Consider the following 25,142-nt stretch of genomic DNA (forward strand, 5'->3'; position numbering starts at 1 on the left):
TAATTGTGAGTGGAAATGGAGGAAATGAAGCAATGAAGACATGGGTTGAGTTCAGCCATGTTCCATAGACACCCATTGACTATGAGATGAGGGAAGGATTCTTCATATCAAGGATCAAACCAGTCTCCTCAGTACACAGGGTTGCTAGGGATGGGCAAATTAGACATTGGTGGTGGTGGTGGTTATGTGCTGTGGAGTCGGTTCCAACTCATAGCGAGCTTGTACAGGGTTTCTGAGGCTGTAAATCTTTATAGAAAGCCTTATCTTTCTCCAGTGGAACAAGCTGGTAATTTTGAACTGCTGACCTTGTGGTTCATAGCCCAATTTGTAGCAACTACGCTACCAGAGACCCTTAAATTAGACATTGGTTACCAAAAATGAGGCTTAAAAGGCATGAAGTGGCTGTCTTACAAGCTTTCAAGAATGTACTGTCAGAATTGGGGGTGGTGGTGGTGGTAAGATAGAATCTCTACTGAATAGTTTTCCTCTTGTCCAGATGAATCTGGTGAAAGGGGGTAGGGATGATGGGAATAGGATTTTATTATTCAGTTGTGAGTAATTCTTACCAGAACAAATGGTGATTGTCACAACTATAAATGTGGAAGAGGTATAACTAAATGAGGGTAGCAGTTAATCTGTCATTTCAGGAACAGAGGACCTTATGACCATCAAGAGGGCAGAGCATGAGAGAAGCATGGAACTCTAACCAGAAAATGGCGGCAACAGATGGTTGCAGAGGTACTAGCATAGAGAGATAGAGCAGAAGAGGACTATAGGCTCAAGGACTGAGAAAGGTAGTGTGCCTGCGGGCAGGAGGCTGGCTTGCAAAATGCACCCTTTGAATATTTAAACCTGTATTTTCAGTGCGGTGGGTATACATAAAACAAAAGTTATAAAGGTATATACTATTAATTGATGGTACATGGTGGGGATTGAATGTAAAAGTGATGATCTTTCCTGTAAATCTTTACTCTGTTAATGATGAAAGGTTTTGTTTTGTTTTGATTTGATTTTTAATGATTTTGCCAAAAGAGTAAAAAGGAAGCCCATAGCTTGGGAAATATTTTTTTGCAATGACATATCAGACAAGGGAATAATATTAAAATTTATAGAAAATAGCACCTCTACAAGAAATATACTAACAACCCAATTGAAAAATGGGCACAGGACATGAACAGACTCTTCACCAAGGAAGACATCCAGAAAGTAACAAACATATGAAGAAACATTCATGATCAGTAGCCATTGTTGTTGTTGGTGGTGATAAGTGCTGTGGAATTGGTTCTGACTCATAGCAATCCTGTATAGAGTTTCCAATGAGGGGTTGGTCAGTTTGAACCTTTGACCTTGTAGTTCAAACTGACCTTGAGGTTGAGTGCTTATCCTATGGTGCATGCAAATCATAGCAGCAATGAGATTATCTTACACCAGCATTAACAGCGAATTTCAAAAAAACCCAGAAAGCAACAAATACTGGCCAGAGTATGGAGTGACTGAGACTCTCCTGCTTTGCTGGCGGGATTACAAAATGGTTCAACCACTCTGGAGAATGATGTGCCTATAGGCAGGAGTCTGGCTTGTAAAATGTGTCCTTTGGACAGTTAAACAAATATATATTTTCTGTGTGTTTCATGATAAAAGAACAAGGAATACAGGTAAGTACTCTTAACTGATTGCGCATGGAATAAATTGCAATGAAACAAAATATGATTTGTTGAGAGCAAAACTGATGGTCTGACCTATAAACAATCACTAATAAACACATTAAAAGCTTTAAAAAAGAGAGAGACATATCAAAAAGATGGAGATAGCCTAAATGCCTATCAACAGAAGATTGGTTGAATAAACTTTGGTACATATACACAAAGGAATACTACAAAATGCTAAAGAAAAATGATGAAACTTTTTTATGGTTGAACTGGTAGAACACTGTGCTTAGTAAAATTGATCAGTCACTGAAATACAAATATTGTATGAAAACAATGTTGTAAAAAGTTTTTCAAAAGAGGTTTTGTTTTTTTTTTTAATAAAAGAAACCATCTATGATGATCATAGGGGAGGGAAATTATTCATGGGTCTGAGGATAGACACATGCTAACATGGGTGAGAGAGCAGTCATTATATGATAAGAGGGAGGTTAGCAGAGGAAAGATGAAGGTAGTTAGTAGGAGACACAAGGAGAAATGCAGTAGTCAAAGTGAACAGAGATAAATACTATGAAGTGTTTTCATCGAGGGATGGAAACCCTACACAGAGTCGCTATGGGTTGGAATCGGCTTGTTGGCACTTAACAGCAACAACAACAATGAAGCAAAGTATATGATTTGTTGAGTGTAAAACTGATGATCTGCTCTATAAACCTTCACTCAATTCATTATAGAAAGTTGAAAAGAAAAAAGTCAAAAAAGAAAAAAAAAATTAGTCAGAAAGAGACTGGAGGAATCTGAGACTATTGCCTTCGTGTACCCTTTAGGTCAGGAAAGGAACTCATGTTTGTTGCCCAACTTTCAGCCAAGCATAGATAGGTAGAGGGGAGACAACACTAGTAAAGTATGGTCACTATGAATGATGGAATGGTCAATCATTCGAAATCAAAAGGGCAACATTTACCTAAGGACAAAGTTGAGAGGGGATGTGAAGGTGGGTTGAATTGAAACAGGAACCGCAAGGAGGAAGCTGTGTTATTACATGGGGGGGATTGCAATCATTGAGATGAAACAAAGATTATGATTTGTTGAATGTAAACCTGATGTTCTTGTCTGTAAACCTTTACCCAATTCATAAGAAAACTTTAAGAGCTATATTTAAGAGTTTGGGTTTGGCCATGGACAGATTAACAGAACAGTGGAACAGATTAGAAATATCGGATTAGACATGTGATACTACAGATCAGTGTGTTTGTATAAAGGGGGAAGGTATGACTGAACTCTTAATAAATGGTGTGATAATAAAACTGTATTATATATAATTAAATCCAGTCCTGGTGTGCATTATAGGATAAACTCTGAACTGCTAACCAAAAGGTTGGCAGTTCAAACCCACAAACCACTTCTCATAAACCCTATGCAGAGTCCTTATGTGTTGGAACAGACTTGATGGCACTTGACAAATATATAGATGTTGCATAGGCCCCTTATCCCTAAACACAAAATCAATTCCTAGCAGATTTAAACATTTAGAAGCTCATGTAGAATATTTTAATGGCCTTGGTAGAAGTTATCTCTTAAACAAGAACCCAAACTATAAAAGACTGATATGACCAACTATACTAAATTTAAGAAATTCTGTTCAACAAAACACTAGATTAAAAATAAAAAGTCATGAAATTTAAAAAAAGTATATCTTTAATGTATAAAACTATGAAGAGATTAGAATCCAAAAATTAATTCTATTAATCAGTAAGAGATAAGCAGGTAAATACAATAGGAGGGAAAATTATGAGTAGGTATTGTAAGTGTACTGAATATACAACTGTGTTGTATGGTCTATGTACCTCATTTTTTGTAGTAGTTACTCAATATGGTTCTTCTCATCAACCCTGATAGCACTGTGGGTTAGGCTTTGGGCTGCTAACTGCAAATTGGGTGGTTCAAGCCCATCAGCCGTTCTGTGGAAGAGAGACGAATCTACACTTGTAAAGATTTACAAGGTCTCAGAAACCCTAAATAGGGTCACTAAGAGTAGGAATCCCCTCAGTGCAAGTGGGTTTTTATTTTGTTTGTCTAGTTAAGAAAGATGCCTTGATGACATTGGTTTAGGAGCTGGGCTGATAATAAAAGTTCAGCGATTTGAATGCATCAGCCACTCAATAAGAGAATGATGTGACAGTCTGCTTCCATAAAGATGTATAGCCTCAGAAACTCTATAGAGCAGTTCTACTCTGTCCTACAGGGTTGTTATAAGTCAGAATAGACTCCGTTACAATGGTAAGTTGTCAATACTGATCAACACAAAAAACTAAAGAGAATATAGAAGGAAGCAGATGAGACTATTGAGTTGAAAGTGGCTATTTTACAGAGCAGGTGATCCCAGAGTAGTCATGAATGCCTTTCATATTAGCTTTTTACTTTCTGTTTCTTTTAAAAGGAAACACACAGGCAATTTGTACAGAAGAATTATTGGATATTATTGACAATAATTAGACTTCTTAAGCAATATTCCTCTTAAGCAATTTTATGTCAATTTCTAAAACACTGTAAGCACAATTATATCCCATAATTGGTCCATAAAATAGGCATCATAATTCAATTGTTCTTGTTGTTGTTAAGTGCCATTGAGTCAGTTCCGATCCATAGTGACCCTGTACAGGGTTTCCAAGGCTGTAAATCTTTATGGGAGCAGAAAGCCTCATCTTTCTCCTGTGGAGCGGTTGGTAGTTTCGAACTGCTGATTTTAAGGTTCGCAGCCTGAATCATAACCACTATGCTACCAGAGCTCCTTCATAATTAAATTAGAAATTGCTAAAACTGAGATTTAAAATTACCCTGGCTGTTTAGAGGGGAAACTATGAAGCTATAGAACTGTTGCACCTAGATTCACCACTGGCTGTTAAGTCCGCTAAACTATAAAGAAAAAAAAAAAAGGAACAGAGTTCATCATTCTTAATGTGTTACTGTACAGATTTTGAAAGGTGCTACATCAGTTCCTATATAGAAATAAGGCTCAAGTACTTCTCTAAATTTATAATTAAAAATAGAGAGAAGAGAACTACCATTCACATTATAGAAAGAAATCTCACCCAATTAATAGTCTAAAAAAATGCCAACATTATTAGGTATTATTTTTGATAGAAGCTTACTTTTTTTGTGACCCAATGCAATAAAATTATTCTGAGTATATTATCTGTTGTTGTTGAATGCCTCTGAGTCGGTTCTGACCCACAGCAACCCTGTATAGGGTTTCTGAAAAGTAACTGATGAACTTGAACCATCAACCTTATGGTTCAAATGGACCTTGCAGTGCAGTGCATTAGCCCATAGCACCAAACCGGGAGTCCTGTGGTAGATATTCTTAAAAGCTGTCAGAAATGCCAATTCTGGCTACACACATTTGCTTTTTATCTCCTTTAAAAGATGTTTTCATGTGGAAACATGATCTGAAATTTGTGTTAGATTTTCATTATGTTTTGATAAAATGTCTTTTTCTTCATCTTTTAGTTACTTAAGAACAGTTTCTTTCTGATCTGTGAGAAACAATGTAAATTCCTCAAATTCGGATTTTGTTTCTTCTTGTCGATATTCTACTTCCTTCTTTAGTTCCAATGATTTTCTGTTTTTCAGAGTTTTCATTTTCTTCACCATGTTTCATTTTCTCTCTCCAGGGCTCTATGTAACATTTCAATATTTTCCTGTGATCCTGGGCAGCTTTCTCGATGGGCCATAGTGATTTTGGTAATCAATGGAGAAACTACACTGCAGACATAAAGCCTTTAAGTCATTCTGACAAAAAACTCTCAGAACCTGATTGTGCTTTTCACATACAAGAGTCTCTTCCTTCCTCTTCCTCTTGCTTCTTCTGATTTGGACTTGTTTAACAATTTCAGGCAAATTAGCTAGCTGATGATTTCTCCTGAACTTTCTTTCTAGAGCTTGAAAATGGCAAAAAGGCAGGGGAAGACATTGTCTCTATTCTTCCAGGACACTTGGATGCAGGAAGAGACAGAAATTATGTCTATATTTGAGGGCCACTGAGCCTTGCAAATAATCCAGACAGATGGGGCAGCTAGACTCTGTCTGGAGATCTTCCAACACTGTCACATACTCCATTGCACTGTCAAGAAAGGTAATGGGTAAGGTAACACTTCCTTTAATGACGCCTGGCTCCCTAGAGCTCAAGACTTAGAAGTTGATATCCTCTCCAGACCTCAGACTAAACAGCTTTCTGTTTCACTGCTTTGACATGTTGATAGTAGCCTTCTAAAATTTTAGAGACTTCTTTAGACCATTGTGCTTCTGAGCTCCAAAGTCAGCTGCTGAAATTACTCCAGAAACTGCAGTCTATTGCATATTTGAACTTATTAACTAGGCAGTAACTCCTCCTGCTGAATGATTTAAAGTCAAGCTTGATGCTTTTATGTTCAATAAAGTAGCCACAGGTCCAAGACAAGGAATCCTTCCAGTGAGCAAAATAAGATAAAGTTGAAAAAATCAGATCCCACAATCAGCAATGTACTTAAAAATGCTCACAAGAATCACAAACGACAGGGAGTTTACACTAATAGAGGAGGACTAACTCAGGAAAGGAGGATGAAAGTAGTTGAACAACTGTACGACTATAATCAATGTCAATGAAATATACATCTAGAAACTTGAATTGTTGTATTTCAGAAGGTTCAACAACAAACAACAAAAATCATATATAAGCAGAGAAAACAATATGACAAAAGGTTAACCATAGTAAAGCCAGACAAAGATACATCCCTTCAACTTTTATGTAGATTTAAAAATTTCAAAATAAAATATGAGGGAGAAAATTTCCTGGTAGTGGGAAAATGCAATGGACCACAAGGTTGGTTTGAACCATAAAATCTGAAGTTCAAATTCACCAGCCGCTCCAGGGAAACCCTATGCAGGGTCACTATGAGTCCAAACCGACTTGATGGCGCTTAACAACAGAGGTGGAAGAAAGGCCTACTCACACACTTCTAAAAAAAATCAGCTGTTGTCATTGGTATGTGCTGTGGAGTCGATTCTGACTCACAGCAACCCTGTACAAGGTTTCTGAGGCTGTAAATCTTTACAGGAGCAGAAAGCCTCATCTTTCTCTTGCAGAACAGCTGGTAGTTTCCAACTGCTGACCTTAAGTTTCACAGCCCGATTCATAACCACTATGCTCCAGAGCTACAAGACTTCAAATTCTTCATTTTTGCTCAATGGGGCTGGTCTCCAGTTGATGTTGAGACAATTCTTTTCATCTCAGCCTTTTAATGCTTTTTATATCTGAGGACTTTCAGAACACGCACTCAAAGCACCTTTCAAATTAACTTGGATTTACTCAGTCTAGGTCTTTTTTTTTTTTTTTTTTTCCTCCCTCCCTCCCTTCTACCCAACAGCAGGAGTGCAGTGGATCTAATGTCTCCTCAAAGCCTGCCTGAGGCTTGTGATTTTAGGGACTCTTCACCATTATTTACTATTTTGGAGGTTGAAGAAAACTGTTGTTGTTATGTGCCGTGGAGTAGGTTCTGACTCATAGCGACCCTGTACAGGGTTTCCGAGGCTGTAACTCTTTACTGGAGAAGAAAGCCTTATCTTTCTCCCGCGGAATAGCTGGTAGTTTCGAACTGCTGACCCTGAGGTTCATAGCCCAATTTGTAACCACTATGCTAAACTATACATCCGTGCAAATGTCTCTGTGGAGGCACTCTACTCAGAGACTGATCTGCTTAATCAGGATAGTCCTGATTCTTCAACAAGTCCCAAAGTAAAACTGCCCACTACTATAGAGAAAAGCACAATGAAGAGAAGGTAAAGGCCATGGCAGGAAACAGAAGGTCAGAATTGTGTTCTCTCAGACACAGCTGTGCATACTCCAAGATAGATTTTAGAAACAGAAATACCTCGGCCTCCAGCAGATGCAAGACCTTTCTGAAGTCCTGAAACTTAGCTAAAAACAAGTTAAGACCGGCTCCAAAACCAAAGAATGAACTATAAAAGGTAGCAGAAAAACACCAAATGGCCAAACAGTAGCAATGGTGTGGTTCAGAAGGTCTCTGTGTCTGCTGAATACCTGGATCTCTATGCTTCCTATCACCAGGGAAGCCTTCCTTCTGGAAACCTTCCAATGTGGAGCAACCAGAGCTAGAACAGCCAGGCTTGGAGCAACCAGACCTGGAGCAGCCAAACCTGGAGCAACCAGACTTGGAACAGCAGCCAGGCTTGGTGCACCCAAGCCTGGAGTAATCAATCTTGGAACAATCAAGCCTGGAACAAACAGTTTCAGAACTGTAGGCGGTGGGGGGGAATTCCTGATGCCCCAGTTCCAGCAAAATTCTGCCAGTGATTTGGAGGCCTCACAAACCATAAATTTATTCCTAAATGACTCCATGAACATACAACCTGAATTCCACGTCAATCTGGGCAATGGCTCCATTGCTTCCTTTCTCATAGGACTTCTTGTTTCAGAACTATGCAGTTCTGCCTTGATAATCCTGCTTTTAATTGTGTAGATTTGTTGTTGAATGCAGTGGGTTCTGACTCATAGCAACCCTGTGTGGGGTTTCCGAGGAGCAGCTGGTGAGCTTGAACCGCTGACCTTGTGGTTCAAAGTGACCTTGCAGTCCACCAGCGCATTAACCCACAGTGCCACGCCAGGACTCCCATTGTGCATTTTTAGAAGGGGATCAATAAGACCCAGATTTCCATATTGATATCTTGAGGCTAGAGCCTCAAGTACAAAGTACAAAGATATGTGATGAAGGACTGTTAGTATTTTATAGTATTTGGGAAGCTGCTTAATAGATAATTTAGAGTGTAGGATTAGGTTTATAAAGGCACTTCATTGATTTTCTCCATCCTCCTCCTCTGTTTAACTGTAGACCCTAACTTGTTCATTATTTAAATATTTGCAGAAAGATGTTTGTTTTGTATTTTGGTAAGAATAGTACCAGTATGGCTGGCTGATTTATAAATATTAGTTTAAATAAATAAAATAATACCTACCCATTTTATCATTTAAAAAAAAAAAAAAAGACCCGCTACAGAAAACTCACTCCATGGAACACAGTTCTTTTCTGATACATAGATGATGACCATGAGTCAGAGTTAAATCCAGAGCAACTGGTATTAATGGTAGATTCCTATGTCTCAGTTCCAACCACTATCATATTGGATAATTCTTATCATGTTTGAACCTAGGTCCACTCATCTATGGAAGTAGAAATACTTTATACCTGTAATATCAGTAATATTTAAAGATACTTACTTCCAAGAGAGGTACAGGCAATGTAAACCAAAAACCCCAATGCTGTCAAGATGATTCTGGCTCACAGTGACCCTAATGGGGCAGGGAAGACCTGCTCCTCAGTATTTCCCAGACTATAACTGTTTTTCGGTGCAGACAGCCACATCATTCTCTCCCACAGCAGCTGGTGAGTTGCCCACATTGCAGTTAGCAGCCCAACCCTTAACCCACTGCCCACAGATTTCAAGTGTTACTGGACAAAAGTTCGACTAACCGCTGCTGCAGCCAATAACAGAGACTGGGTAAGAATCCATATACATTTTATTGACAGATCTGAGAGGCAGCAAGCTCCTTCCTTCGCTGAAATACTGCGGCGGATTCACTGGTATTTTTGGAGTATTTATATTCTTCTGAGCAAACTTTAAACAGTTTGAGTTGAGACAAATTATCCCTAAAAGAGATATGACTAAGTCTTTTTTACTGATAAGTTATAGTTAATGACCACCTATGCTGTCAGGAAAGTGAAAAGAAGTGAAAGGTTATAGCCTTCTGGATATTAACCCATTGTTATTGCCACATTCTTTTATCAAAGCTTTATATCCCCTTCCAGCTCAAGCTCCTTTATATCCCCTTCCAGCTCCTTGCTACCCTTCAAATAAAGGTTTGTGTTAATGAAGACACTTGGGTGTCAGACACTTTCTTTCCTCTGGTTTCCTTCCTGTCAACTAGTTTTAATAAACAAGTCCTTCAGCTACATGTCCTGGGAGCACATACACAAGGGAAAAATTAGGGCAGTAATGATTATGAACAATAATAAAAAAGGATTAAAGCATTTATAACTGAAAACCTATTAAAATCCTCTCTCACAAGGCTGAGAGACTTGTCACTCGGGATCTTCTTAACACTAATAATTTGGTACACGAGGGCCTGAGAAGGGGTGATTTGGCCCAGAATTCAAGGGAGAGTGGGAAGATGGCAGGAATTAGAAAGGTGAAAACCGGCTTTTGTGAGGCTAATGAAATACAGGCAAGAATATATGCTGCAGAGACTTTCGGGCAAAAATGGGCATTTGGTGTTTTATAAGCACAGAAGTACAAAGAAAAGACTCTTTAATAAAAAGCACTTTAATAACATGATATGATAAGATCTGAATTTTGAAAGGATGACTGGTTACAGTTCAGAAAATAGATCTTTGGTCATTTGGTCATAGTCAAGAAGGAATGTATGGTGTGCAGTTGAAAAGAGGTGTGAACCAGAAAATCTTCAATGAAGATTGATAAATAAGTCTTGATAACAAAGCCTTTTGAATGACTGATAACAGTAACTTCTCTCTCTTCTTTCATTCTTTATTGTGAAGGAATTAAATGCAGTTTCCAAAATATGAGTCTTTCCCTGTCACAGGTTATGACATACAAAATTACTTCAGAGGAATATCATTGACATAGCAATGAATCCTGAATGGCTGACCACCTGTTAGATAGATGTTAATTAACCTAAAGAGTTGATTTTTCTTTGGGGAAAATTGCTTTTAATAATTATTTTCTCCCTTTTTATGAGTTCAAATTCTAGAACACTTGGTTTCTGGAAGACTGGAGTTCTTACCGGAAGCCTTTAACTCCATTTTGAGTCTTGGCATATTTTAAAGCATCATTGTAGTACTTTACTCTAATTCCCTAGTGTGTGCTAGTCGTTAAACCAACAATGTGGCTATATTTAGACAAGTCCAGACAAACTCAAAGAAAGGCAGTTTGCCCTCAGGAAGAATGTGGTTGAAATTACATTCACTAATATGCAGAAAGGTACACAAAGAACAAGGGAACTTGGTTGAGCATGTCCTTCTTACAAGGAGCACAATTGTTTTTAGGTGTTCTTGAGTCAGTTCCAACTCATAGCAACCCTATGCACAACAGAACGAAATACTGCTTGTTCCTACACCACCCTCACAATCATTACACTTGAGCCCATTGCACTGCCACTGTGTCAGTCCATCTTGTTAGGGGTCTTCCTTTTGTTCTCTGATCCTCCACTTTACCAAGCTTGATGCACTACCTAATAATATGGAGCATTCTGGTACAATGTAGTAAGCATTGGACTGCTAATTTCATGATTAGTTGTTTAAACCCACCTCAGGAGAAAGATGGCTATAAAGACCCTATGAGTAACAACTAAATAGATGGCAGTGGATAAATGGATCCTTCTTACAAAAAGAACTTACATGGGCATGTCCTTAATGATTTATACTGAAAATAGCCAACTGCCAACTCAGTAACCATTTTTTGACCTGTAATTATTTACATATTTCAATTGTGGTCCTATACCCTATTTTGTAATTCCACCTTTGACAATGTTGAATTGACCTGCCAATTTCCTTTGTTCTCTATTTTATATAATAAACTCCATGACAGTGATTGAGTGGATCCCATTGAGTTCTATAATGTTGCCAGTTTCCCTCACCTGGATGACTGTCTCTTTGTCTTTGTTCTACTTGTTGTTGTTGCTATTAAATGCCATCTAGTCAGTTCTGACCCATAGAGACCCTGTATAGGATTTTCAAGGAGCAACTGGTGAATTTGAATAGCCAACCTTGCAGTTCAAACCAACTTTGCAGTCCAGCACATTAACCCACAGTGCCACACCAGGACTCCACTTAAGACTTAATAAAAATAAAAGTCTCTATAGAACATTTTAAAAAGTGGGGTCTTTATTTCCATAAATTGTTGTTGTTGTTAAGTGCCATTGAGTTGGTACTGAGTCATGGAGACCCTATACACAACAGAATGAAACACTGCCTGATTCTGGGCCAAACTCACAATTGTTGCCACAGTTGAGCCCACTGATGCTGCCCCTTTGCCAATCCATCTCACTGGAGCTCTTCCTCTTTTTCTCTGAGCCTCCATCTTACCAAACAAGATGTCTTTCTCTAGTGACTGGTCCCTCCTGACAATATGTCTCAAGTATGAGAGACAAAGTCTGACCATCCTGGCCTCCAAGGAGCACTTGGGCTCCACTTATTTCAACACAGATGTTTGTTCTTTTGACAGCCCATGGTACTTTCAATATTCTCCTCCAACACCATAACTCAAAAACATCAATTCTTCCATGATCTTCCTTATTCATTGTCCAACTTTCACATGCATTTGAGGTTACTGAAAATACGATGGCTTGGGTCAGGCGCATCTTAGTCTTCAAGCCGACATCTTTGCTCTTCAACACTTAAAAAAGGTCTTGTGCAGCAGATTTGTCTAATGCAATAAGTCATTTGATTTCTTGACTGCTGCTTCCATGAGTGTTGATGGTTGATCCAAGAAGAATGAATTCCTTGACAACTTCAATCTTTTCTCTGTTGATAAGAATGTTGTTTATTGGTCCAGTGGTGAGGATTTTTGTTTTCTTTACGTTGAGATGCAATCCATACCCAAAATTCAAGCCTCAACTTTCGTTCTTGAAAGATTCTCTGGGCAAATTACTGAATGATGCAGAAAGCATCAAAAGAAGATGGAAGGAATATACAGAGTCACTGTACCAAAAGAAAATGGTTAATGTTTCATCATTTCAAGAGGTAGCATATGATCAAGAGCCAATGATACTTAAGGAAGAAGTCCAAGGTGCATTGAAGGAATTGGCAAAGAAAAAGGCACCAGGAATTGATGGAATAAAAATTGAAATCTTTCAACAAAGTGAGGTGACACTGAAGGCACTAACTCATCTATGCCAAGAAATTTGGAATACAACTATCTGGACAACTGATTGGAAGACAGCCCTATTTGTGCACATTCCAAAGAGAGGTGACCCAATGGAATGTGGAAATCATCGAAAAATATCTTTGATATCACATGTGAGTAAGGTTTTACTAAAGGTAATACAGAAGTGGCTGCAAGCATACATTGACAGAGAACTTCCAGGAGTTGAAGCCAGATTCAGAAGAGGACGTGGAACCAGAGATACCATTGCTGAGGTCCGACGGATCTTGGCTGAAAGCAGAAAATACTAGAAAGATGATTACCTGTGCTTCATTGACTACCTAAAGCTTTTGATTGTGTGGATCATGACAAGCTATGGGCAACATTGCAAACTATGAGTGTTCCCGAACACTTAATTGTACTCACAAAGAACCTGTACATAGACCAAGAGGCAGTTTGAACAGAACATGAAAACACTGAATGGTTTAAAATTAGGAAAGGTGTACGACAGGGTTGTACTCTTTCACTATATTTATTCAACCTGTATGGTGAGCAAATAATCTGAGAAACTGAGTTATATGAAGAAAAACATGGCATCAGGATCAGAGGAAGATTTATTAACAATCTGTGATATGCAATTGATACAACCTTGCTTGCTGAAAGTGAAGAGGACTTAAAATACTTACTGATGAAGATCAAAGACCACAGCCTTCTGTATGGATTGCATTTCCATAAATAATTATGTCTATTTCCCTATTACATAACTAATTCAGAAGATTTCTGGCTTTTATGTGAAGACTGTTCCAAGTTTATCAGTGGTCTCATTTCTCAACCTGTTACTGTTAACCTTGTAACCTGTCCTCTGGCTGCTCATATCATTTTATTTCACAGATTGCCCTATCCCTTCCATACCCTGTATGCATATATGTAAAGGCTTCTAGAGCATATGGCAAATGTTTTATATGTGGCATGAAAAACACACATATGTATATGCATGTGTATAGAGCAGGAAGCCAAAGAGTAATGGAAAAAGCCTAACTCTGAAGCCAGAAGCTCTGTCCTCTTCTACCTATGTGACCTTTGAAAGGTTATACTTTTGTGTTGGTCTTGTCATCTGTCAACATAAATAAATGGAAAAGAAGGCACAATAGTAGCACAACTGTATGGAATACAATGGGGTATGAAATAAAACGGAATCATGTGCCGGAAAAAAACATGTCGCCAGTCAAGTGGACACTGCCCTTAATCCTAACTGTCTTATAAATCAAGCCTTCCTCTTTGACCAGTGAAATCCTGAGAGCACTTCAATAGTAAATTGTACAAACCAATCAGAAGTAATCTTTTTGATTCTTGTTTTGTTACTAAAACCTCAGTCACTGCTGATACTCTGCAGAGTACCTTCATTTGGGGTTTGGTCTCCTAGTTTAGAGTAACTTTGGCCTGAATAAATCGCAACTAATTGATGAATTTTATTATTGACTCTATTTCTTTGGACACTTAGAGTTATTGGGAGTACTAAATGAGTTTCCGTGACTTAGTGTCTGGCATGGTAAATGTAGTAAAATATACATGTAAATTATACATTATATATGGATGCATCTCAAAATATCTGTTTTTGTTCCCATTTGAGAGCAGAAGTAGGATTTCAATAGAGTTGTAGCTTTCCCATTTTGTTTTATATAACTTGTAAAGCTTAAAAAAAAAAACCCATGTGTATTTTGTTGGTTTTATTTAAAAAAAATATTTTTAAAGGTAAAAAGCTAATCTCTTTTGATAAAATTATTTTTAGAGTAATTTAAAATACTCTGATAAACAAAAGAACAAAAGTTTTATTTAATGCAGGTAATATTCTCTTTAAAAATAGTTAAGGCAAACAGAATAGTTTGCAAATTTCCTTAGAAGTGAAAAAAGGAAAATTGGAAGTCAGTGAATCCAAACACTTGATTTAAATATTAGGTGGAGCCACAAGGTTGGCCATTCAAACAAACTAGATGTTCCTCAGAAACCTGATACAGGGGATCTATGAGTTGGAACTGAGTCAACAGCACTTAACAACATACAAAAATGCCCTTGGGTTATAAAAGAACCCTAATGACACCATGGGGCTAAGCAATGAATTTTTAACAGAAAGGTCAGTAGTTCACACCCACCAACCACTCCAAGGCAGTCTGCTTCGGTAAAGGTTTACAGTCTTGGAAACCCTATGGAACCATATAGTCTGTCTTACAGAGTTGCTTTGTGTCAAAATTCACTTAATGAGAGTGGGTTTGGGTTGTGTGATGCAATCAAAGTACTTCTCTGCTAAACAAATGGTTGAAGGTTTGAGTCCACCCAGAGGCACCTGGGAAGAAAGGGCTACTAACTACTTTTGAAAGAGCACAGTCATTGAAAACCCTATGGTACACATAAGTGGTCTTCAAGAGTCAGAATTGATTTGATAGCAACTAGTTTGTTTTGTTTTCATGGAGTTATGTAGATACACAGATCTCTGGCTAAACCCGAGTAATAAGCATTATAGGTCAGGAAATTATTATTTTTTTTTAATATGTTACAAAGAATGTGAATTTAGTAAATAATTTTAAACTTTTTTATCCTGGTGTTGCACTGTAAGATAATCACTAGACTACTAATAGAAAGGTCAGCAGTTCAAAACCACCAGCCACTCCTTGAAAACCCTATACAGGGTCACTATGAGTCAGAATTGACTCAAAAGTGCTTAACATTTTTATCCTAGTGGTTAAGAACATAACTTGAAAGTCACACAGTCCTTGATTTTTATTTCAGTTGTGTGATGTTAGTCTTTCACTTTAAGTCTTTCTTTCTTCATTTAAAATGAGCAAAATACTTAATCCCGTAGTGTTAGAGTGAAACCACTTTACAAAGGCCAGAAACCTCCATCCCTATTAACAACTGCAGCAATTACTTTTTAAACACAAATACAAATAAATCCTAAATAATAAAAATGGGTATCAAACATTATAAAAACAGAACTAAATAAGGATATGGAAAATAACACCAATTCTACCAGAGTGAATAATGTCTTAATAAAAAAACACCTTGGTTTTCTGTTCAATTTCAAGTTCAGGAAATTTTAATTTTTCAAAGATAATAAAGATTTTTAAAAAATTTTACTATATGCTGAAGAATTAGAAATATCCTTGTTTTGGTTTACTTAAACTTTTCCTGGAATTTATGGCGAGTTTATAGACATCATTATTTTGCTAACTACTTGAGTTACTCAGCATTAAAAAAAAATTGTGTACATATTCTTAGGATAGAAAAAAATAGTGTGGAAACAGCACATCCTATGAAGAAATGTTACTTTAAAAACAGATAAACTGAGAAATGGCTACATGCCAAAATATTCCTTACTCATCCTGATGTGGCACTATAGGATAAGCCCTAGACTGCTAACCATTAGATCGATGGTTCAAACCCAACAGCTACTCCTTAAAAACCCTATACAGGGTCACATTGGTTTAGAACCGAACTCAACAGAACTAAACAATAAACTCATACCTAGTTACCACATTTGATGGATATTATATGGCTACTTATATGACTCACCATACTTCTGTCAGTTTGTCCTACAGTGGTGGCTTGTGTGTTGTTGTGATTCTGGAAGCTATGCCACCACTATTTTAAAATACCAGCAGGACCACTCATGGTGGACAGGTTTCAACTGAGGTTCCAGAGTAGGAAGTATAGATGGACTACTTCTGAATATTTTATGAAAAGCAGTGAAACACTCAGATAGGACCAGAATATTGGATATTGAAATGTGATAAAGACCACTAGAATACTGTCAGATACAGTGCTAAAAAATGAACCATTTAGGTTGGAAGGCACTGAAAATATGATCAGGGAAAAGCTGCCTCCTCAAAACACAATATTATGCAGTAAAGCTTTGGGGAACTTTATTTTCTGATGGGGCACAATTTAGAATGAGGAGAAACAACTGTAATCATCCATTTATAAGAACATGGAATGTATGAAGTATAAATCAAGGAAAATTGGGAGTTTTCAAAAATGAAATGGAATGCAAAAATATCAATATCCTAAGCATGAGTAAGTTGAAATAGACTGGTATTGGCCATTTTGAATCTATCAATCACATTGTTTACTATGTAAGGAATGACAAATTGAAGAGGAATTTTCATATTCATCATAAATATGGTGAACCATATTCATCATCAAAAAGAGCATTTCAAGATCTACTTTGAAGTACAATGCTGACTGATAGGATAATACTCATACACCAACTAGGAAGACCAGTTAATACCATTATTATTCAAATTTACACTCTAACCTCTAAAGTCAGTGATAAAGAAATTGAAGAATTATACCAACTTCTTCAGTCTGAATTGATCAAACATGCAATCAAGATTAATTGATAATTACTGGTAACTGTAATACAAGGGTTGGAAACAAAGAAGAAGTATTAGTAATTGGAAAATATGGCCTTGGTGAAAGAAAGGATGCTGAGATCACATAATAGAATTTTGCAAGACCAATGATATCTTTATTGCAAACAACTTTTTAAACAACATAAAAGGTGACTATACACATGGAGCTCACCAGATGGAAAACATAGAAATCAAATTGACCACATCTGTGGAAAGAGACAGTGAAAAAACTCAATATCACCACCCAAAACAAGGCCTGGGGTATACTGTGGAGTAGACAACCAATTGCTCATAGCAAGTTCAAGCTGAAACTGAAGAAAATGAAAACAAGTCCATGAGAGCCAAAATATGACCTTGAACATATCCCACATGAATTTAGAGATCATCTCAAGAACAGATTTGATAAATTAGAAACTAAAGACCGAAGATCAGAAGTGTTGTGGGATGACCTCAAAAACATCCTACTGGACTTCTGTTAAGATGGCAGACTAGGCAGATGTACTAAATGGACCCTCTACAATAAAAAATAACAGAGACAAAATAACACAGACACAGAGTAAAATTCTGGCACCCTGAATTTCAGAAGAAAGGTAAGAGAGGTGGATGGAGTGCTTGGAGGGAAGAAAGGCTGAGCAGGGTGACAAGAGAGGGTCACTGACTGGTGAATGACAGGCCAGATGCAGCTCAACCATCTGATGAGCAGCTTTGGCAGAGGAAGATCTGGCATTTGTGTGGACAGTGGAAAAGGTACGATTTCATCTTTTACTTCATGCTCCTGGTGACTAGAAATATGGCCAGCTCCCACCCTCATTAACTCCCAGCATACTCCCTGCTCTCCAGAAGTTCTGAGTCATGTAGTTGAGAGCTATGCCAGAATGAGGTGGGGGCCAGCTGTGCTGCTTTTGTGTGCTGCTTTGGTGCCTAGATCCAGGTTGGCTCAGTTCCACACCTGCAAAACCCACAGCCACTAGGCCAGCATTTAACCAGTCATGCTACCCCCAGCCACCCTGTAATCCTAATAGACACCGAAATCAGCTCCATCAAGGTCCTCCCTCAAGCTACTTCTGGACTGAGTGTCCTAAAAATAGATAACACTGAGACCAATAGGAACTTCATCTAGAGTGAATAAAGGAGACCATAGAAGAATTGATGCATTCAATTAATGGTGTTGGAGAATATTGAAAGTACCATGGACTGTCAAAAGAACAAACAAATCTGTAAAAGAAGTACAGCCAGTCTGCTCCTTGGAAGCCAGGATGGCCAACTTCATCTCTCATACTTCACACACATTATCAGGAGGGACCTGTCCCTGGAGAAATATATCATGTTTGGTAAAATGGAGTGTTGGTGAAAATGAAGAAGACCCTCAACTAGCTGTATTGGCACAGTGGCATCAGCAGTGGGCTCAAATATAGCAGTGATTTTGAGGTTGGTGTAGGACCAGGCACTGTTTCATTCTGTTGTGCGTAGGGTCACTGGGTCGGTACCAACTCAATGGCACCTACCAACTACAAAAATGTATTTGCTCTGGGAGCATTATGGTATTGTAGAATAAGCAATGGACTGCTAGTCATACTGTCAGTGCAGTAGTTCAAACCCACCAACTGCTCTTTGGGAGGAAGATGAGACTTTCTGCTTCTCTAAAGATTTACAACCTCAAAAACCTTATACAAAATTGCTATAACAGTCCTCAAAGTGTCTAGAATCCAGCTGTTGTTCATAAATGCCATGGGATCATTCTGACTCATAGCAACTCTGTAGAGTTTCCTAGGAAAGGCTGGTGGGTTTGAACCACCGATCTTGTAGTCAGCAGTCCAGTGCTTATCTTACAGCACCACACTAGGACCCCTCTGGTATAGGTACTTCTCTTGAATTCTTAGTGTACAATCAGAATATAAACTTCCAGGTAGGGTTAATAGTACTTCTTTTCTACAGAGGGGTTGACAACTTCCTCTAGTTATCAACCTCACTCCCTCTTTTACCAAAATCAGTTGAAATCTAATATGATTTTATAGTGGAATGAGAGTTTAGTTATAAAAGAAGCTATTGCTATAATCCAATGCTTCTTTCATGAACACTAGTCAAATGGAAACTAAAAATAGAAAATGAGATCTGGAGTGTGGGAAGAGGGTTCTTTTTGGAAAGTGAGAACAGAGAGAGGAAGTAAACACATGGCTGGGACTTAGATTTAAATATTGTTAGGTGCCGTTGAGTCAGTTCTGACTCTAAGCGACCCTATGCACAACAGAATAAGTTTAAATAAGGTTCTGCAAAACTCTGCTACTGATAGGATCAGTGTTACCGATTTTCTTCTTTCGCTTCAGGATCCAATATGACTCAACACAACATTGTTACTGATCCAGTTTTTATCTAAATCGCTGATATTTTGTTCATCATGCATTTTACAGCATTATTAGCATGAATATATTGCTAATCTTAATTAATGTGTTTTTCGGAACCCGTTTAAATTTTGTGTTAACTTATTCTATTCCTGGCCCTAAAACCAAACCAATCCAAACCTACTACCATCAGGTGGACTCCAATTTTTAGTGACGCTATGGCAGAATATTTTATGGGATTTCCAAGCTTGTAAATCTTTACAGAGGCAAATAACCATGTTGTTCTCTCTCAGAGTAGCTGGTACATTTGAACCACTGATCTTAACCTATTGCACCACCAGGGCAGGGCCCTGAAAAGCAGTGTGAAAATGATGCATGGATGTCGTTGTTAATTGCCGTCGAGTCGGTTCTGACCCATAGCAACCTTGTACAGGGTTTCCGAGGCTGTAAATTTTTATGGGAGCAGAAAGCCTCATCTCTCTACCGCCGAACTGCTGGTAGTTTTGAACTGCTGACAGTAAGGTTAGAAGCCCATCTCGTAACCACTACACTACCAGAGCTCCTTAAGACCAAAGATTTCAAATTTCATAGGTTTTGGAAGAAAGTGAATCATGAAAGAAGGAAGCAGCTTTTGTAATTGTTCTTTGGTAGAGCACTCTCCTCTGTGACACTTCACTGATTTCATCCAAGGGAACAAATTAGGGAAGCACTATTGCTATTGATTTCCTAAACTATTTGACTAAACTATGTAAAATCTCTTTTCTTATGTGTTACAAAAAAAAAAAATGTTAGAAAGGATAAGGAACTTTTAATAGAAAACAAATAAAAATAATAAAATGAACAACAAAGCATAGAAATGGGTAAAAGTTTAAAGAACACAAGTTTATGGAACACAAGTTCTAAGATCACAGGAGTCCTGCTGTGATGTTGCAGTATAATGCACTAAACTGCCAGGTCATTTTGAACAGAAGGTTAGTGGTTCAAACTCATCAGCCGCGCTTCAGAAACCTTATGCAGGGTCACTATGTGAAGAAATGGACTCAACGGTACTTAACAACAACAAATAACACAAAGGAGCTCTGGTAGCATAGTGGATTATGATCTGGGCTGCTAATCTAAAGGTCAGCACTTCAAGTCTTGCAGCCACACCACAGGAGAAAGATGAGGCATTTTAGTCTGGTAAAGATTTACTGCCTCAGAATTCCTATACAGGGCCACTATGAGTCAGAATTGACTCCACGGCCCATAACCTCTACCACCACAGAAGAAAACAAACATGGCACTCTTTGGTCTCTCCTTTTTATCTCCCCAATAAATATAATATGACAAAAGCTGTCAAAAATTTATCTGCCATAACTTTTAGCACACATGCAATTGGTTGTTGATTTTGGCTCAGCACTGGAGGAATCTTTGTCCTCGTTCTGTTCATCTTGAGTACAGGACAATATCTGCAAGGGTAGAATATGTATCAGGCTGTTCAGTTTTTATTACCTCAGTTGACAAGAACAATGGACTTAGAGACAAGTATCAGGAATATTTCTACCATGTCATACTCAACACTCTAACATATATAGAAAGAACAGGTAAACACTCAAATCATTGAGTGTTTTACTGAACAATTGTTAAAGTTGTGTGAATAAGTCTGTAATTATTTAATTACTTAACAGTGGTAAGGCTAGTTTTTCATTGTTTTTATGTGACTCCAAGAATCTGCATATGAAGTGTAGAGTTTTATTAAGTGAGTTCGATCAGAAATGAATGTTCTTTTTTCTTTTCCTTTTTTAAACAAAATATAAAAATAAGTACATAGTTTAAACATAAATACAAACAATAATAGCTAATGTTCTACTTACATGCACTTGTGGGAAAAAGAATTTTTTTACCTAAAAAAGTCATGGAGGGTTTCTCCAACAGTTGTTGTTGTTGTTATGTGCCATTGAGTCGGTTCCGACCCATAGCGACCTTGTATAGGGTTTCCGAGGGTGTAAATCTTTACGGGAGTAGAAAGCCTCATCTTTCTCCCGCGGAGCAGCTGGTAGTTTCGAACCACTGACCTTAAGGTTCGCAGCCCGATTTGTAACCACTATGCTACATTTAAATTATGAGGTAAGACATTTCATGAGAAATCTTGATTGTAAATTTCATTACAGTGCCTAGTCTATTAATCTCCAAAATTATTTTGTTTGGCTATAAAAGGGAGTTTCTACAATATGCTTGGATTTTCCATTTTAAATTCCTCATACAATAATCTTATCCTTTCTACTATCACTTTTTTTTTTTAAAGCAAAAATAAGAGTTAATTGTTTATGACTTAACCCTAAATGTTTTTGAAAACAAAAGAAACCCCCAAAAGAAATAAACTGTGAATTTTGTGAATTTCATATCTGGAATTAATTTATAGTTTAAAAAGTAAATAGAAATAAAACAAAAAGAACATAAAAAAATAAGCTAAGTCTTTCAATAAATCAAATTAGGGACATATTTAACAACATGCACCCAAATTTCAATACAATTCAGATTTAAACATGATAATTTTCCTCTTTGAGTAATCCTTTCTCTGATTTGCTTCTGATTTTTTTATTTACATGTTTCATTACCCCAACTTAAAAAGGACCAAACCAAAGCCTAGTTGAATGATGAATAACTATCCATTTGACACAAATATTACCCTGTTTAGGATGTCATTGGCATAACTGCGTTTTACATGTCTCCTTTAAGTAGAACTTTCTGGGGGGACATTCTATACAAAAGAACCAAGGGCACAAAGGAAATCAAGTCTTGGCTTTTTAAAAATTAAGATAAGAAGAATCAGAAATGAGCAGTGTAGTTTTAAAACAGCATAAACTAAAATTCTTATTTTATATTTTTATTTACTATTTCAGATGCATGTTACTCATAAAATAAGAGTCACACTTTTGTAAACATTAACACTTTGCATGTAAAATTGGAATTAATTAATAGCCTCCTGCTTGTCTCTCTATATAAATAGTAAATAAACCAATTATGTTTATCCTATTGTGTAAAATCAAAAGTTCAAAGCAATTGACTTCAGATTTGGTCATAATGATACCTAAAAGGTTTGGTTTCTAAAAAATCATTTAAACATAGGCAAATTAATTTTAATACTTCTTGAGAATTATAGAAATATAAAAGAAAAAGACTAAATTCTTACATTTCTATGACTAGAGAAGTCAAAGACAATAAACAGATTTCATTTTAAACCCATATAAGAATAATGATATACAGAAAACAAAACAAAAATGAGAACTTTCTCTTATGCAGGCAAATTGTGTTTGTACTGGAATCACGTTTGAATTTATGTTCCAAGAGAAACCAGGAAAAAGAGAATCCTATAAAACTATCCCAGGTGCTTTCAAACAATTCGTTTTAGTATAAGGACTTCTAAGCATGTATACTATTGCCATAATGAAGTTCTCTTTGGTAGGTAGGTTGGTATCTTTCCTTCAATCTTCTTTTGCTGGCAGACTCTATGAAGTTATTAGAGAAGTCTATATTTGAGAGACAGAAAAAAAATCATAATAAATACTACACAACAGACGAGTTTACTCATGCCCAACATTTAAAATAGACAATAAGCAATGAAATTTTATCAATTTAAGTGTTAGAAGCAACTTTATATTTTCTTACCTTTTCATATAAATGTAACACCTATAGTTCTCCAGAACCCAGAATATATGCTACTAAAGAGATTTTAACATTAAATGATTTCTTCATGTCTAGTTTTATCCACAAGGTGGGTAGTTCAAACTCACCAGGCATTCCTCTGAACCCTATAAAGGATCACTGGGAGTAGGAACTGACTCAATAACACTTAGCAACAATGTTATATTTAAGGAGCCCTGGCAGCATAATGGTTTACAAAGTGGGTTGTTACCTGCAAAGTCAGCAATTTGAATCTACCAGCCACATCAAGTGAGAAATATGAAGCTTTCTGCACTCATAAAGATTTACACCCTTGGAAACCCTATACAGGGTCACTATGAGTCGGAACCAACTAGACAACACATAACCACCACAACCACTATGCTGTATTTAACTTGAAAATTATTATAATGGGTGCAAAAATCAGCCCAAGACCAATTTCTATGAGGTAGAGGTCAGACATGCCTCTGCATCTCTACAACCTTCTTTATCCTATTCTGACACCAATAATCTCTCTCCCCACAGTATTCTATGCTTCACACCAGGGTTTGACAAGCCACTGCAATGGCCACACAAAACTCAGAGATAGTACTGACAATATGGGGTATAGCTTTGGTAGCGTAGTGGCTACGAATTAGGCTGCTAACCTCAAGGTCAGCAGTTCGATACTACCAGCGGTTCTGTGGGAGAAAGATGAGGTTTTCTGCTCCCGTAAAGACTTACAGCCTCAGGGACCGACTCGATGGTACTTAACAACAACAAAAAGGAATTGAAAAGGGTACAGTTTAGGATCAGAAACAACTCAGGATGCAGCAGTTCTCCAGTGATGTACGCCTCTTTTCTGCTGTACTGCAGGCACACCTCACTCTTGTATTTGGCCTATAAGTCGCCTGGGCTTTTGACCTCTATCTTGCTCTGGAAGGTGTTAGAAAACTCTTTTAGCCAGTGTGTAAATGCCCAATGGGAACAGTCTGTAAACCAACAACTTCCTGTCCATAGGCACTAGCAGTACTTAGTCTATGGGCCTGGAAACAAGCAGATACATTGTCTTTGCAGCTGGTTTTCAAGGTACGTATCTCACACTCAGCTCTTCATTCTTGATGGCCCTGAGTTCATTTGTTCCTGCTTCTATCATGGCTCCTTTTAAATACAGTGGGATGGCAAAACTAACCAATCCCAGCATTAGAATCTTGTACATGCTATTTGTATGGTCCGACCCAATCATTTAGTGGAAGTTAGATAAAACTTAGCTTTAGCCAGTCTGTCAGTTTTCTATATTGTGGTGGCTTGTGTCTTGCTGTGATTTTGAAAGCTATACCATCAGTATTTTAAATACCAGCAGGGTCACTCAAGGTAGACAAGATTCTGCTGAGCTTCCAGACTGAGAAAGACTAGGAAAAAAAGAGGCAGGCTACATTTGAATATTTACCTATTGAAAACCCTATGAAAAACAGCAGAACAGAGTCAGATATAATGCCAGCAGATAAGTCTGTCTGGTTGGAGGGCACTCAAAATACCATTGGGAAAGAGCTGCCTCCTCAAAGTAGAGTTGACCATGATGACACACATGGAGGAAAGCTTTTGGAACCTTCATTTGCTGGTGGGACACAACTCAAAATGAGAATAAGCTGTTGCAAACATCTGTTAATAATTGGAATATGGAATGTACAAAGTAAGAATGTAGGAAAGTTGGAAGTTGTAAAAAATGAAATAGAATGCATAAAGATTAAAAATTTAGGCATTAGTAAGAAAAATAGACTGGTATTGATAATTTTGAATATGATTTACTATGCGGAATTACAAATTTAGGAGGAATGGCATCACATTCATTGTCAAAAAGAACATTTTAAGATCTCTCTTTTGATAAGATAATATCCATATTGCCTACAAGAAAAACCTAGTGTGACACTGTAAGATAAGCACTATGAGTCAGAACTGATCCACAGTACTTAACAACAACAAAAGAAAATCAAAGAAGACCAGATAATATCATTATTACTCAAAGTTATGTATAAACCATTATGAGTATGTTGTTGTTGTTAAGTGACCCTGATTAGGGTTTCAGAGAAGCAGCTGGTGAGCTTGAGCCTTGAAGGGCCAACCTTGCAGTTTAACAGAAGTTGCAGCACCAGACTACATATAATATAAATATAAAT

General features: G+C 37.4%; 1 protein-coding gene and 1 pseudogene across 1 annotated transcript; one reads left to right on the top strand and one right to left on the bottom strand.

Moving 5' to 3' along the window:
- Nucleotides 1-5,336: 5,336 nt before the first annotated feature.
- Nucleotides 5,337-5,765, bottom strand: LOC102836015 (tripartite motif-containing protein 60-like). The gene is made up of 2 exons (XM_006872520.1): nt 5,642-5,765; nt 5,337-5,587 (listed from the first exon to the last, which is right to left on the bottom strand). Exons 1-2 carry the CDS (start codon nt 5,763-5,765, stop codon nt 5,337-5,339), a joined length of 375 nt encoding a protein of 124 aa, XP_006872582.1.
- A 19-nt stretch (nt 5,766-5,784) lies between these two features.
- Nucleotides 5,785-8,164, top strand: LOC102836392 (annotated as a pseudogene).
- The last annotated feature ends 16,978 nt before the right edge of the window (nt 8,165-25,142 follow it).

The sequence above is a fragment of the Chrysochloris asiatica genome, unplaced genomic scaffold (genome assembly GCF_000296735.1).
Source record: "Chrysochloris asiatica unplaced genomic scaffold, ChrAsi1.0 scaffold00202, whole genome shotgun sequence".
Lineage (NCBI taxonomy): Eukaryota > Metazoa > Chordata > Mammalia > Afrosoricida > Chrysochloridae > Chrysochloris > Chrysochloris asiatica.

Excerpts from the sequence above, each read along its gene's own strand:
- LOC102836015 (XM_006872520.1), bottom strand. The coding sequence starts at position 5,765 with ATGGAGTATGTGACAGTGTTGGAAGATCTCCAGACAGAGTCTAGCTGC. Across the intron at positions 5,588-5,641 it reads CTGTCTCTTCCTGCATCCAA|CTCTAGAAAGAAAGTTCAGG; the intron begins GTGTCCTGGAAG and ends GCCATTTTCAAG.